Source organism: Orycteropus afer, unplaced genomic scaffold, assembly GCF_000298275.1.
Source record: "Orycteropus afer afer isolate SDZICR_OR568_19922 unplaced genomic scaffold, OryAfe1.0 scaffold00045, whole genome shotgun sequence".
Classification (NCBI taxonomy): Eukaryota; Metazoa; Chordata; class Mammalia; order Tubulidentata; family Orycteropodidae; genus Orycteropus; species Orycteropus afer.
Window position 1 is genome coordinate 1,406,142 of NW_006921632.1, and position 15,997 is coordinate 1,422,138.

General features: G+C 46.6%; 1 protein-coding gene across 1 annotated transcript; it reads right to left on the reverse strand.

Annotated features, from left to right (window-relative positions):
* Window positions 1-3,289: 3,289 nt before the first annotated feature.
* On the reverse strand, window positions 3,290-14,026 carry SMARCD1 (SWI/SNF related, matrix associated, actin dependent regulator of chromatin, subfamily d, member 1). The gene is made up of 13 exons (XM_007937821.2): window positions 13,850-14,026; window positions 13,031-13,218; window positions 12,705-12,747; window positions 12,490-12,612; window positions 11,886-12,008; window positions 10,749-10,865; window positions 8,952-9,053; window positions 8,452-8,613; window positions 8,264-8,361; window positions 6,339-6,474; window positions 4,385-4,507; window positions 3,484-3,585; window positions 3,290-3,343 (listed from the first exon to the last, which is right to left on the reverse strand). The coding sequence occupies exons 1-13, from the start codon at window positions 14,024-14,026 to the stop codon at window positions 3,290-3,292; spliced, it is 1,548 nt and encodes a 515-aa protein (XP_007936012.1).
* Window positions 14,027-15,997: the final 1,971 nt, after the last annotated feature.

A 15,997-nucleotide genomic window follows, 5' to 3' on the forward strand; every position in this document is an offset into this window, starting at 1 on the left:
ACATATCCACTCTCTTACTGAACTGGCACTGAGAGAATGACACCCGTGCCAGGCTGCCAGCTGGGAGCACTAATTATGGATGAGAATGGATGCTTCTGTCCCAAGCACATACATAGGATGTTGTTGTTGTTATGTGCCGTCGAGTCAGACCTGACTCATAGCGACCCCTCCTTGGGTTTTTGAGGCAGCATCACTATGGAAGTAGATCGCCCCCCCCCCCATCTTCCTTCTGAAGAGTGGCTGGTGGGTTTGAACCACCAGCCTTCTGGTTAGCATTAAGTGCCTTTAGGCACTACGCTACCAGAGCTCCTAGCACATAGGATAGGAACCCTGAAAAATGAATGTTTATGTATAAAATACCCCTTGTTTTAACCTGAATGGTTCCAACATTCTTATTTTGCTCCACAGCCATTTTTAGTATGGAGTCAAAGCATTTGCTCATTTACGTAAAAATAGAGGGTGCAGAGAGATTAAGGATTGGCTGGTCACAGGGAGTTACCTATACCACTGAAGTTCTTTCCCAAGAGCAAACTATAGATTTACTTGAACTTAGTAATGGTCCATCAGCCATTCATTACATGTCATTAGCCTGGATAAAAACAGATGCCATTCAATGCCCTTGACACCAATTTTTTCCACTCCAAGTTACCACGCCCATAAACTCTTCTCCCTACTCAAGTCTGATAAACCCCCAAGTTCCAGAATGGAAAGAGTGGTTTATCTTTGGTGGGTTTAATCACATACTACATCTTCCATTTTCTTATCTATGGAGGCAAAGTTAATTTTTAACTACAACTTTGGAATGTGACTGTACTCAACCCATGTTCTAAACCCTTCTTGGGTAGAACCAAGCTGGTTAATGCCACAGAGGAGGAAAACAAGGAGCCAACAGGTGGACAGAAGAGATCTGAAGCAAAATTTCATGCCTTTGCTAATGGGAATCATTCTTGAGCAAGTCTTCCAAACTCTGATGATGAGGGGCTGGTTACCTATGGTATGAAGATGACAACATTGCACTTCCTTGTTGGTCTTAAGAGATGAAATCTTACTGACAATGAAAGTGGAACCTTAAAGAAAATGGCAGAAACAGAAAGCAAACCTCTCTGGTTGTCTAGGCCCTGGTCCATATCTAAATCACAACCCTGGGCGAAAAGTGAACTTCTCTAGAGGAGCTCAGGTTCATCAACCCTGAGGGGTCACAGGCACCCAAGGACAGCTCATCCCAGGTAGGAAGGCCTGTGTCCTGGGGAGGTTAGAAGAGGACAAGGGAGAAGACAGCAGACCACTCACAGGTACCGGCCTAACTTGGGAAGTGGGGCAGGGCTCTGAGTGAAGTCTGAAAACTGAACCAGCATGGGGCTTCCTTGGACCACTGGAACTGATGAAGCAACCAATAAGGTGAGAGCCTGAGGTTCACTTGGTAGGAACCTTGTTTTCTACCATAGCATCAACACCTAGCACTATGCCTTACACAGCAGGTGCTCAATATATAAACGTGTCAAATAAATGAACACACACCATGAGCGTGGCTAAAGATACAGGAGGGGAAAGAGCTCAAGGAGGAGCTCTCCCTCAGTAGGTAGGGGCACCCATCCTTCAGAATATTCTTTTATTAAAACTGGGTGACATCAATAAGGGCACAGTACAAAAAAAATTTTGGTCCGTGAAAAAAAACATAATCATTCAGTTAATAAAACCAGTTATCTTCAACAGGGACACCATAGGGGTGCCGAGCTTCCTTCTCATGGTTCCTAGCCAGGAGCTGGGCTAGGGCTCAGCTGCCCCAAGACAAGCTGTCCAGTGCCACTGTGGGGAGAACCTTTTAAAGGAGGGGTAGGATAATGGCAGAAGGGAAAATGGGGAGAAAATTGAGAAAATTCTGTTCCCAGCATGGAACAGGCAAGGATAAGGGATATGCTCGCAGGAGCCTGAGGAGGGGGTGGGGAAGCAGAGGCTGTCAGTTCTGTGGGTTTAGAGCCCATGCTGAACGGAATTCCCCCTCTGTGCCCAGCTGTCTCCCACCCTGCTGTGTTAAGTCTGCGAGCCTGGGAATATGCTAACTTGGGGGTGATACAACCTGGAAGAATCTGAGGCTCTCCTATAAAGATGCAAAACCATCTCAGCTCCAAGGGCCAAGATCACAAGGTCCTGCTGCTACCTGAGGGGTTTGAAGCTTTTGAGGGCAAGGGCTAGGGAGTCACAATCCTGTGAGGCAGGGATAGGTAAGAGTCACAAACCCAACTCAGAGCTATTCTCCAGCCCTAGGCGCTTTCACTCCTCAGTGCCCTAGAAGCCACCAATGGGTGTCAACTGGGCAGAAAAGGGACAGGAAGACAGGGATGGCCCAGGACTTTTACCCGTTTGATTTTAGGCCTGTTTCTCTTTTAAGGGATTTGGGGAGGGTGCAGGCAGACAGGGTGGAGTGAATGAATGAGTCATACCTCCAAGCAATAGCAGGAACAGCCTCTGCTAGCAATGGCGGTACCCTAGATTAGATCACTGGGGCTCTGAAAAGGAAAGGCAAAATTCCCCTACCCAAATACCCCAAGTTAGGGCAGATATGACAGAATGCTAAAAAGGGCAGCTACGGGGAATATGCTGGGTGGGAGCAACGGTTATGGAACAAACTCCAATACTGATGTGGACCCCCTACTAGGGAGTAAGAGAAGCACTAAGATAGCAGCCAATCCACAGGGCTGGAACTGACCTGGGGCTCACTGGAGCCCAAGACTCAAGGTTCCTTTAGTGCTAAACGACAGTAAGCAAAAGGAGAGTTTGCTCCGAACCTATGGAAGGAAGGAAGGAAGGAAACTGGATTCTGTTACCAGGTGAGCAAAGATCAACTAGCTTATAGAGTGCCCCTAAGCCTGAGTCTTAGAGAAGGAGCCAAAGCTCCCAACTCTTGGGTCTCTGAAGGGCAGGATCAGTGTAGTTGGTCCCCTTGAAGACCACTTGGCCTTAGGCCCAATCCATTCAGAGCACTGATTACCACTACAAGTTCTCTCTCTAACACTATCTAAAGGTCCTATGTAGACCAGGGGAGGGGAGAGGCACATGGGAACTCTGTGGGCAAAAGGAAGCTGGGGAGTAGGAAGGGATGGGATGGAGAAGAGGATAACAGGCATCTCAAAAGACAGAAATGTGAGACCCTCTTCATTCTGGTGTTGTCCTTGAACCAACAGCATCCCCTGGAAGGCCCCAACCAAGACCAAGGCAGGTGCTACGAGGCAGGCAGCACAGGGCCCAAATAAAGAATCGGTGCAGCCAATTCAGGGCTGTGGGTGAGGTCCTATGTATTTCGGATTCCCAGGGCTTGCTCTAGTTCTTGTCGTCTCTGTTGCACCTAAGGAGGAAACAGTGTAAGAGATAGAAGATGAAACATCCCAAAAGTTGATAAAAAACACTATGGACCTCCATCAGAGGTGCAAACCGCCCCCCACATCCTTTTGTCATTTTTCCCTGTGCATCATCCGAGGCACTTACCTTGGAGTAGAAGTATCGGCACACAGCCTCCTGGGCCCAAGGCTGGAAGTAGAATTCAGCTCGGCGCTCTTCCTCTGGATTCCCCACCACATCAGTCATGGTCTAAAAGAGATGGGAGCAGGAGAGAAGACTTTTTTCTTTCCTTCGACCCCTGCTATCAATAAGTCACTGTTGTTCAGGACTCTTTGCTGGCACCTCTTTTCCTTGCTCCTGTGCTTAGCCTATAATTGTAGTCCCACTGACCACAGGGAAGGAGTGAGGGCACATTTTACACATTCTGTGCTCATTCATCCCTTCCTGCCCTGAGCTTATGGACGCTCCCCTCTCTGGGAAATATCTCAATACCTAAATTTTCCATGTAGCTTTCTCTTGCTTTTCTAGCCTCTTTGACCTCCCTTCTCTTTTGAATTATCTCCTTATTGGTACTGGTGAGATCTATGTCTTGTCTACTTTTTAATGCATATTAGGTCTAGTTTCTCCAAACTGAATGTGTGCTGCTTCAAAGGCAGAGGTCAGGTCTTCCACTTCTGTATCCCCTACAATCTGGGGCACAGTGACAGCACATTAAAAAAAAAAAACACAACCTCACTGCCGTTGAGTCGGATCCGACTCATAGTGATCCTTCCTTGGGTTTCCAAAGCGGTATCACTACAGAAGTAGATTGCCCAATCTTCCTTCTGAGGAGTGGCTGGTGGGTTTGAACCACCAGCCTTCTGGTTAGCAGTCAAATGCCTCAGGCACTATGCTACCAGAGTTTAGCCTCCATTTCCCTACTTAAGAACAATAAATCCTGAAATGTCATAATGAAAACCTGGTCCCTCACTTTCCCCTCAGGCTCTTCTACGAACTGCTACAGAAATAAAGCAAATGTATTCCTTTGCACCTCTCCTTGGTTCTGTACCTTGAGATCCCGGCACTGGGACTGAAGCCAGTCATTGATGAAACCCTGAGGGTCTCTGGCAAAGCTCAGCATGAACTCCCGCTGGGTCTTCAGCTGATTGATAGTTTCTATTGTCTCATGGATCTGAAAGGAAGAGGAAACGGGAAGTCATAACATTTGCAAAGTTAAATGTCAGATACACCCTGGTGTCTCTGTGTGCCACTTCCAACATAGGCACACCTTGCTGCCCAATGATGGCAACACTGCCCAGAGGGCTGGCTATTCCAGCACTCAGCATTCTTTCAGCTTGTATGCACATTGTCTTTAGGTAATTTGCATTTGTTTCTGTGTCTCTGTATATCCCATGCGAGGGAAATTTTCCTTTTATTCTCTACAACGAGCAAAGCTACACAGTGGATACTTAATCCACAACACAAAAGGGTCCAAAAACACTCTGCTAGAAAAGAAGTGTTATAGAGGGCTGTATCAAAAGCTGTGGTTCCCCAACTTTTGTTCTCAGCTCTCTTCTGTTCTCATTCTAAATATTCTTCCTAACTATTTCACCTACTTTCATGTCTTTCACTACCACTGAGAGGCTAATCGGCAATCCAGAATCTATATCCTAAACTCCAACCAACCCAACTGCTTCCTTGACATCTCAAGGCACCTTAAACTCAACGTATCCAACACTAAATCCATCACCTCTTCTCCTCTTCCTCTGTTCTCTAGTCTAGTGAAAACCACTATTCATCCAAGCTGGAAACCTGGGAGTCAGCATGGTGCCTCCTTCCGCCTCACTCCCACCCCCATCCAAACAATGGCCAAGTTCCTTCAATTCCACTTTGATAACTCTCAAAGTTGTCTCCTTATTCCCATCTTTAAGCCCTCAACCTACCTTCCAAGGATTACTGTACCAGCCTCCTAACTGGAGTCCCTCCCTCCAGATCTGCCCCTCTTCCATTCACTCCCTACCTTTCTGCCAGTAATTCTCCAAGCAAATGGAATCAGACTCTTCAGTGGTGAAGATCTTTCAGCTTAGCTTTCAGGATGAAGTGTTAACCAGTACTCCCTGAATCAATGCTCCTGTGTCACTATCTAGTTTCCTCTCCCAAAACTTCCATCCTGGCACCCTGTGCTGTATCTAGCACAGTGAACAGCTTTAACTTCTTGAATATGCCAGGCTTTTTCATATCTTCAGACTTTTACACACCTTGTTCCCTCTTTCCGGAATGTCCTCTACCCCCTTTCTCCCAGGAACTACTATCCTTCTCCCCTTTTGTTAACTTCCACTTTGTCCTTCAAGATTTAGTTGAGGCATCAGCTCTTTCAGGAAAGTTTCCCTGTTCTCCTTTGTGTTGCCAGAGCACATATGGTTTTACTTGCAGGGGCTCTGTTTAATGATGTCAATGATAATAACAACAGTATTAGCAATTACTATTTTTTATTTTTATGTGCCAGGCACAGTGTCAAAGGAACTCTGATGGCATAGTGCAAAAAGCATTTGGCTGCTAACCAGAAGGTCAGTGGTTCAAACCCACCAGCCGCCCCACGGAAGGAAGATGAGGCAATCTACTTCCGTAAGGATTTACAGCTTCAGCAATCCATTTTTTTGGGGAGTGGGGGTGGAGTGGGGTACTATGAGTCAGAACTGACTTGATGGCAGTGAATTTGTTTTGGTTTTTTTTTTTTTTTTTTTGAGGCATAGTGTCATGTGCTTTACAAAGCACGTTTATACACATACTCTCATTTTACCCTCATTATCAACCTTAAAAATAGAAAAAGTCTTCTATTACACAGATCAGAAGATAGGCTAAAAGCTATTGAAACATATAGTCAAAATCAGAACTCACATGTGTCTGACTTTAGCCAGCACCAAGCATAGTACCTGCCAAATACTGGGGGGTCACAATATTTTAAGTGAATAAAGAACATCAGAAAGCAGCCTAGAAGCTGTGATGAGGGCAGAGGCCCCTACCTTGTTGTCTAGAGTAGCAATCTCCTGTTGGCTGGCAGTGGACAGCAGGAAAGAATTCATCTGGGTCTTCAAGGTATCATCCACTTCCACGTCAATGTCATAACAAGCTGTCTTTTTCTGATCATTAGGGTCAACACTGGGGAGTAAACCAAAGGGGCCTGATAAAGGGCTTGTCCCCTAAAAAGATGACCTGGGATAAAAGGGGAGGGAGTGTCTGGCTGCAAAAAGGCATGAGAGAACTTTTGAGGGTGACAGCAATGTTCTATATTTTCCCTGTGGTGGTAGATACACGGTGTACACATTTGCCAAAAGTCATTAAGCTATACTCTAAATAAATGCAGTTTATTATATATTAATTGGACCTTAATAAAGATGACTTAAAAAAAAAAAGGTGAATGACAAAAACTAAAAATGGTATAAAAGATACACAGTAAAAAGTTCCTATCTCCTAGATGAAATCACTGCTATAATGTCTTATGTATCTTTCTCCTTTTTTTTTTTTAATTTTTATTGTGATTTGGGTGAAAGTTTACAGAGCAAATTCATTTTTCATACAGCAGTTCATACACATTTTCTTTCATGACATTGACTGCAATTCCTCACAAGGTAACAGCTCTCTTCCCAATTCTTCCCTGTAGCTACCTCTTCCCAGTGTCCTTGCCTCCCATGCACTCCAGCACCCCGAGCTATCTCCCTATGCAAACACTGCCCTTCTGGTCTCCCATGATTGATCTCTCCAAGGAATGTATCTACCTGATATAAATAATAAATGTTCAGCCCATATGCCTGTCTATTATTTGGATAGAGGCCCCAGGAGGTAGCTCAATTCTAGACCTGAAGGGTAACTATAGGCCATAGTTTCAGGGGTCTCACCAGGCTCTATCAGACCAGCAAACCCAGTCTTTTTTTTTTTTTTAATGATTTTGAGTTTTATTCCACAGTGTTCTCCTACTCTGTCCAGGATCTCCTGCACTGATCCCCCTCTGAGTGGTTCTGGTCTCATGGTCATACAGGTTGAGTCCTTTTCTTAACTTTTTATTGAGACTTCGGTGAATACCTTTCTCCTTTTTAAACTAAAATTGACACTGAAAATAAATTCAAACAAAATACACAGACACACACACACACAATGAAATAAAAACTAATCTAACTTCTAAGCACAGGAACACAGGACAGAACCACTGCTAAAGACCCACCTTACAGGTTTTAGGAGTTACTATTAGGTGAGTGATTTGAGGATCTAAAGAAAGGAGAGCCTTTAGCTCCAGGCATGATGTGGAATAAGGGAAAGAAGACAAAAAGACCATATGCAACCACAGAGAGATGCTGCTCTGAAGAAGTGCCTTCCTTTACTCTGTGTCCGCCTGGAGATGCCTGACTCCCTCATCTTCTGAACAAAAAAGTGGATGTAGGTAATGGAGTTGGAGTCTCAGATGGGAATGTTCTACCATCCAGAGGAAAGATTGTTATTGACTGCTCCTGTCAGTGATGAGCTGGTCAATGTTTACAGGTGATGCTCCAAAGGAGAAAAAAAAGCCCTGATTTGTAGCATTGCCCATTTCTGTAGTTAAAATACTCCTCCCAGGGCTGATTTTGAGCTATCAACATTATGTCAGTGATCACAGACTTGGGAAGAGATGTGCAGTGGCATGCTATTATGTATGCTATTTCTACCATAAAGACACAATAGATACAAATAACTATGATAGCACATATTAACAGTAATATGTAATAAAATACATAGCAAGTGCTGAATTTTGAGTATGTATCATCCTTCTTTTTAATAAAATATATTAAAGTTTCTGTAATTTAAGTAATGGCTATTTAAAAACTTGCCTGCAAGTTTCCTAAAATTTGACAACTGGCTCTCACAAGCTGGTGAAAGCCACCTTCAGCACACCACTGCCTCTCATACGTGAGCTCACCTGATGACATGATTAATGATGATGGGTTCTGGTGGCATCAGCAAGGCATGGAGCCGTTGAGGGATCTCTGAAAACTTCATACGTTGAGATTCAAAGATCTGTGGGAAAAAGCAGCAGCTGGAAGTTGGCATTTTGAGCACCATTAGCGCTCCAGTGGGTTCCTGCAAAAGAAAGGGTCTTTTACTCACCTGCTGCAGGTACTTGTCACAGATGACAAACTCCCGCTCATGAGGATCCTGGAGCTTATGTGTCTTGATATATTGCCACAGTGCTTGGATGATCACTGGACGGGTCTGGGTGTGGATGCCCAGGAGCCGAGCCAGCCGAGGGTCCAATTTAAATTGGGGAGGCTGCAGAGAACCAGAGCATAGGGACAAAGTTAGTGAGATGAGTCAATATGCAGTTGGGGTCTTAGCATGGCCAATGTATTTAACCCATTCAACAAACATTAATGTAGCACTTCCTTTCCCTGAGGCAGAAAAATACTGGAAGAAATTCAGAGATGATTAAGATTTGTTCCTGTACTTAGAAAACTTAAAAAATATGGTGGGAGATTATTCATGACCATAAAAGTCTGGTGGGAAATTCTTCCCTAGATTGAAACCATTCAATGCCAGAAATGCTGATGGGATATGACTGTGAAAGCTTGACTCCCTCCACCCCACCCGACCCCCACACACCACAACACCTGGTAATCCAGCATCAGCAGGACAGTACACCGTACGTTCACGTCTCCTGGCCGCTTCACCTGGAAGCCATCAGTCTCCTGGGTAGTGGCGGTCCTGTGCCACTATAGAGAGGAAGATGTCAGGGGGTGCTCTCCCAGAGGAAGAGCTGGAGTGGGAGGGAAGAGCTTCTGTAATGACTGAATATTCAAGTTTTGATTACTGAGACTACTGGAGAAGAACAGCAGTATGAAGCATTTTTAAAAATTGCATATGGCTTTGGGATTAATGTTATGTATATATAATAGAGATTAACCTTTTAATTCTGACTACTCAGGGTCACAATTAGCCTGAATTTCCAGTGAAGATTTCATCCACAAAATAGCTAATATACACATACAAAGTAACATAATACAGCTACTATTTACTAAATACAATGTGCAAGAGTATTCTAAGCCATTTACTTCGATTATGTCATTCAATTCCCACAACATCCATATGAGATAGTCACTATTATACCTACTTTGCAGATGAGAAAACTTATGCTTAAAAGAGTGAAGTAACTGCTTAAGGTCAAACAACCATTAAGTGGTGGAACTGCAATCTGATCTCTGGTGTGTCTGATTCTGTATCCATGTTCTTAGCCACTATTCTCTACTACTATGAAATTAAGTGAAAAATATTTACAAATTGCTGCATAGTGCCTAAGGCACTTGACTGCTAACCAGAAGGCTGGCGGTTCAAACCCACCAGCCACTCCTTGGAAGGAAGATTGGGCAATCTACTTCCATAGTGATACTGCCTCGGCAACCCAAGGAGGGGTCGCTGAGTCGGGTCCGACTCGACGGCACCTAACAACAACAACTACAATTGATTCATAACTTCCTTCCTTGATTAGATGGTAAAGATCTTCCTGTGTCTCTTATTGGCTGAGATTAAGGGGCTGTGGCTATACTGGCAAAGAAAGGAGCAGGAAAAGTTGACTTGGAGTGTTGGATTGTCTCATTCTGATTCTGACTATATTCCAAAGAAATGTGTCTTTAGAACATTATGCAATTAAGCACAATACAAAATTTTTGGAATCTAAATGGAGCAGGAACCAATAGGAAGTTCCAGATCTATAAAGGTAACCTTGACAAGTACTAGCATTCTATTACTCAACCCTTTAACTATACCAACTTCTACCAGGAAAAAGTAGGAATGTTTCTGTGGATAACGAGGTCTCATCATTAACAAGCAAGATACAGATGGCCTGGAATATATAAGAGGCCTCCATTAGAATTTCCCTTAAAGTGGGGGCAGAAAATGAGCTTTCTGTGCAACTAAAATAGCAACATTAAAAAAGTGGGACAAGTTATATTGCAAGTGCTCTTGGGTTCAGCACCAGAATTAAGCACAACGAGTGCCACCTGGAGGGCACCGTGTAAACTGCAATGGTGGTAATGTACACCTGGTTGGTTGGTTGGTAGGTATGAGTCAAACCCGACTCATACTGACCCCTCCTTGGGTTTCCAAGGCAGTATCACTACGGAAGTGGATTGCCCCATCTTCCTTCCGAGGAGTGGCTGGTTGGTTTGAACCGCCAGCCTTCTGGTTAGCAGTCAGGTGCCTCAGGCACTATGCTACCAGAGCTCCTGGAGTGACCTTTAATTTTTGTCTCCCCACTCCCTACTTCCATAGTGATACTGCCCCGGAAACCCAAGGAGGGGTCGCTATGAGTCAGGTCCGACTTGACAGCACATAACAACAAGAATAACTCTCTAGATAGTAAAATTTGACTCCCAAGTCAGAGTTAAAGCCTAGAAGGCAGAACTACTCACTTCTACCAGATGGTTGTCTGGCCCATACAGGTCTTTGTCCAGTTCAATCACCAACGACTTAAAAAAGGAAGAGAATTTCCTCTTTTGTTTGGTGGCATCATATTTGGACAAGGCTGACTAGAGGAGAGAGAGGAGAGCTGTTACAAAAGACTAGAAGAAACTTCCCAAGACAAACACACAACAGCAATGTGAAAACATTCTGAAATATCTTCTAAATATCTCTTAAGAGAGCATGATGGGCTTCTGTGGGTATTAAACCAGTGAATAGAGTCTTGGAGAAGCAGCCTGTAACACACATAGGGTCAATGACTTATGCACCTTATTTCTCCAACGAAAATGAGGCAAGTTAGGCCAATCACTGCATATAACAACAAAGCAAGTTTCAACACAGAAAAGCCTGATTCTAGAGGGAAAATTAATCACAGGCACTAAGCAGCCAGAACAAAAACAGCTTTATTTGGATGGAATGACGTCAGCAGATGGACTGGACCTATATAGAGAAGAAGGAGGCTCTGATACTGAGCCCTGGTTCTGCAAAAATGCATTCAAATTAGGTTGCCTGTGAGCAGCTAAAAATAGAGAGCTAGGGAATATAAGGGAATGAGAGCAAAGTAAGCTTCCCCAAGGAGCTGCTGGAGTGGGAGTTTGGGGGCTATCACCTGTCAGCTGATGCTCCTCATGAAGTGCCGAAGAGCCTGTCAGAGAAATCTCTGTCACTTAAACTGTGAGGTGTCTCCAGTGAAAGCTGGGAAGAGGGAGATGCCTCAATGGGAATCAAGGACCTCAATGACTCAGGGAGAAAATCATGGCTTCAAAAGCCAGGTGCAAATCCACTTAATAAAAAAGAAATAAAAACAAAACTAATCTGCAGATACTGATAAATCCAATGGCCAGCAAGCAGCATCAGTAAGATCGTTGGACAATAAGGTTCTCAATATGATACCACAGTGAGGGCCAAAGTTGTGAGAGCCACACACAAAGAACCATTGTCTTCCAGTACAGGGAACAGAGTGTCCCTCTCCCTACTGCTCCCAACAGGAGCTGTAAGCACCAGTCAGGCTTCCTGCTGACCAGACAATACTCCTCGTTCCCAACAGCTCCCACCCTAACACCGACCACGGTGGACCTTGAACTCACATCTTCCAGGAGCCGTCCTTCTACCCGAAGCTCCCAGGAAGCCACTGTCCCTTCCCCATCCTCAGCATCTGACTTAGCCGGATTGAAAGTGTTAGAAATGAAAATTCGCAGCTTCCGTTTTTGCTGAAGAAGGCAGAAACAGGGTTGATGGTGGGGCTTCAGTGGTTTGATGCTAAAAACCAAGGTCTCCCCAAATCCCAAAATTTCTCCTAATAGACTGGCTTACTGTCCACTCAGTCCCTGGGGTGAGTGAATGAAGAGTCCATCTAGAAGGGGAATACAGGCCACTGGCCTGAACGTAAGTACATACACTGGGATGCCAAGTAGACAAAGTCATGCAGGGTGCCAGGTCCCAAAAGCAACAGAGAGCTATAGCAAAAACATGGACAGGGTGTATTTCTGGTACAAGAAACATCAAAAGCTCCTCCCCCTTGCTGTTGTGTTCTGATGCTCCTAATGGAATTCTCAGTTTGTAGGCGGAAGGAAGAGATGCAATTTAAATGCCAAGGAGAGCTGTGCTGCGCCTTTAATTTCTCATCCTAAGCCTGCTGAAGGTTTCCGAGTCCTCTCCTTTGGCTCTCTGCCTAGTGCACGCCTGCATTACCTTGATGGGACGTTTCAAGGCCTCCTGAATATCTAGCCGTTTCCTCATGATAGTCTGGTCCAGCTTCCTTTCAAAAGCCAAGAGATCCATATAGGCCTGAGATTCTGGTACCAGTTCACGAATCTTAGGAACAGAAAGATATAATTGGGATCTAGAGCTGACCATCTCTTCTCAAACTCACCACACACTCAAGAAAACCTACAGCCTGGACTTACCCTTTGAGGTAGAATTTTGTCAGCCATCTTCTTTTTCTTTGCACTGTTTAGAGTAAATACTGTTAATTAGATTGGATTGGTACTAGTCAGAACATGAAAACAAGCTGTCACCACCTCCATTTATATAAAATGGAGGAGCAGCAAAGCATTTCTCAAATCAAAGAACCACTACCCCCCACCCCACCCCAAGTAGCACAAAGCATTCTCAGAATGAGTTCCCCAGCACTGCTGACACAGCAACAGCAATTCTTGGTTCACCATACTCCCACCTGTGTCCTCACAGACCTATTCCCTTCCTCCCTCCCTCTTCCCCAGGGTCATCTTACTTGTGGTTTCGATTTTGGACTGCCTGCTGCTGGACCTGCTGGATCTGCTGAGGTGCAGGTCTTTTGCGGGACTGATCCATCCCTGACTGAGCCAGGCCAGGTCGGACTGAAGGATTCCCCCCATAGCCAGGGGGTCCCATGGAAGGTCCCTGAGGTGTCATTCGGCTGCCTGGCAGCATACCTGGTCTCTATAGAAGGGAGAAGACCCAGAGATGTCATGGCCTCCCTTGCTAACTCCACCAAGAAAGGGAGAGTAGGGGGTGTCTGAGTTCTTTGAATGAAATAGGGCTGGGGTGTAAGGGGGAGGAAAATGAGGACGGCCCTCTGCCTCTTTGAAATGCTGGCACCTTGTGTTTTCTCCACTTCATTCGTGGTTTCATAGAATATGACCCAGAAGCTGAGAAACAGCCAAATTATGCTAAAATTCTCCCTAATCTATTTTGGATCAGGCATATCAGCCATCATTTCTAGTCCCGCAGTTACTACACCAGCTACTATTTCTGTAGAAGCTGACCCCAATTTGTCAGTTACACCTTCTGTCTTCCTCTGAATACTGAAGCTGCTCAAACCCCTTGGCCCTCCAGATATCAAATCCACCTTGGCCCCACTTCATCCACACTTTCTATATCTTTACTTCCCACGGAAACAATGCCCCTAGAAATAGGTGGGGATGCCTCCCCCACCCCCACCCCCACCCCCATCCAGGGCCTGCATATTTCCCGGGAGAGTCCCTCCTACTTCTCCCCGTACTCCTGTCACTCCCAGGCCCCCGCTCGGCCCCGCCCCCAGACCGCGCGCCCCTGCTCCAGCCTCACTCACCGGATAGGCCGCTCCGGGCATCGGGGAGCGGTAGAGCCCTTGACCCGGCGCCGGGCCCATTCGCACTGGGGGACCCGGAGTCCCGCCCGGGCCCAGGGCGGCCGCCGCACCCGCCCCTCCTGAAGCTCCAGCGCCGCCGCTCGGAACCACTGACTGGAAACCTGCCCGGGCCGCCATCTTCCCCGGAGCCGCCGCTGCAGCTGCACAAAGAACCGGAACCGGAACTCCCCCTGCCCCCTGCGCGCCCACCGAGCGCCTGCCTGTCCGCCCGGCCGGCCGGCCGGCACGGGAGGCTCAGGGCAGCGAGACTGTAGGCTAGAGTGGGGGGGACTAGCGGAAAAGGCTGTGCTGACCACTCCCTCCCGCCTTCACGGGCCGGGAGGGAAAACCATAGAGAAGAGTTCTGGATAGAGAAGCCCTGGGAGCGGGCGCCCCCAAGCCGATAGGAGGAAGAGAAGGACTTGGAAGAGGGACCACAGCCCCAGTCTTATTTCTCTGAAGAGGGTGGCGGAGTAAGGCATCATTTTGGCGCAGCACTTTTAACTTTCCAAAGCGCTTTGATTGTTTTCCGTTTCATTCCCTTACCGCTGTAACTCCGGGGGACAGAGAGGAACGCGCTATTTATTCATTTTACAAACGGGAAAAGTGAGCTCAAAGAGGATAAATTACTTGGTAAAGGTCAACCAGCAAGTTACAGCAACATCATGCCCAGAATCTAGAGCTCTTGGCTCCTAGCCCGGGGTTCGTTCCACAGATAAAGTGGCTTAATAACCAAACACCTCACACTGGAACTGCAGCCCAGCTTTGTCCCTGGCCTTTAACCTAACTTGCTTCCAGATTTTACATTCCAGTTTATCTTGGATTTTGATCCTGCCTGCTTTCCGAAGAATCCTTTATGGTAGGACTTCCCTTTTAGGTCTTTGCTGCTTTTGACCCCTTCCTCTCTTCCTGCCCAGTAGTTCAAACCATTCCTCCCTTCCAGTGGTCAGCCCACCCCATCCAGGAGGGTAAGGACCTCTCCTCATCCTTATTACTACCTCTGATTGGCCCCAAGCTAAGCTCAGCACTAGGCACTTAGTGAGAAGACCTAACTACTTTTCAAATAAGTGAAAAACAACACTGAAGAAGAGATTGTTGAAACCCAGTTTATTAGACCAGAGGCATGCGTCACCCAGAGCCCCGCCTGCTGTTCCTTTATCCACTGCACACTTGGCCTTGCTACTGCTTCCCTCTGGGGAGGTCTGGTCTCCAAGGAACGAACCAAGAGTTCCCCAAGATCCAACAGCCTTACTCTCCAGCTCCAGGCCAATGCACAGGTGACCTGCCCACAGATCCTATCCTGGGGTTGGAGACCAAGAGACAGTTGGGCAGAAAAGGCCTAGGAAGGGGTTGAAGCTCTGACCTGGGAAGAATGCCTGGTGGGGAGGCAGGCTCTCTCTCACTTGTTTCTTGTTAAGGGAGGGAGGAACAGAACATCAGAGCTTTCAACACCCCCTGTAGGCCTGTCTTCTCCCAGTACTAAATCCCACCTCACCAGAAAATATGAGTGGTGGGCTGGAGTATCAGGTGAGGAAAGGGGGTTGGGCACCCAGGAGGGAAAGGCCACTGACTGAGGACCTCCCCTTCTGCCTATCGGCACCCTGCTGACCCAGCTTCCAGAGTTACCAATCCCCAGCTCCCTTTTGTCTCTGACACTCTGGCTGCCGGATAGGGAAGAATTCTCCTTGGCTTAGTGTCTTCATTCCCCGGTTGGGGCTATCTCTGTAACAATCACTTCCCTGGGGAGGCCAAACTCAGTCAGACAAAGGGCACTGGGGTGGGTGGAGCAAGGGATGGGAATGTTAAGGCTGCAGGGAAGGCAGAGGGGGCCCAGGTTGTGGCGAGAGGGTGAGGCCAGAAAGAGGCAGAGCTTGTGATTCACAGCTTCCTTTATGTTGCCACCGAGACAGTGCAAGGTTACAATGCGCGTGTCGTCTCCTTGTGCTTCTCAGAGGGATGTGTGTACACAGTACAGACACCAGGGGAGAGAGTCCAACTCTTTATACAGGCGAAGGCATTCAGAGACCAGGGAGTGGGCAGAGACACAGAAGGGGGACTTGTGTTGGGGGGTGTTTCTCAGAGACAAGAGGGGATGGAGTGGAGACAGAC

Bases quoted from the DNA above. Each gene is read 5' to 3' on its own strand.
- SMARCD1 (XM_007937821.2), bottom strand. From the start codon at position 14,026: ATGGCGGCCCGGGCAGGTTTCCAGTCAGTGGTTCCGAGCGGCGGCGCT. The intron at 8,614-8,951 runs GTGTTGTGGTGT...GGTTCTCTGCAG, and splicing joins TGCTGATGCTGGATTACCAG to CCTCCCCAATTTAAATTGGA. The intron at 3,586-4,384 runs GTACAGAACCAA...CATCTCTTTTAG, and splicing joins CCCAGTGCCGGGATCTCAAG to ACCATGACTGATGTGGTGGG.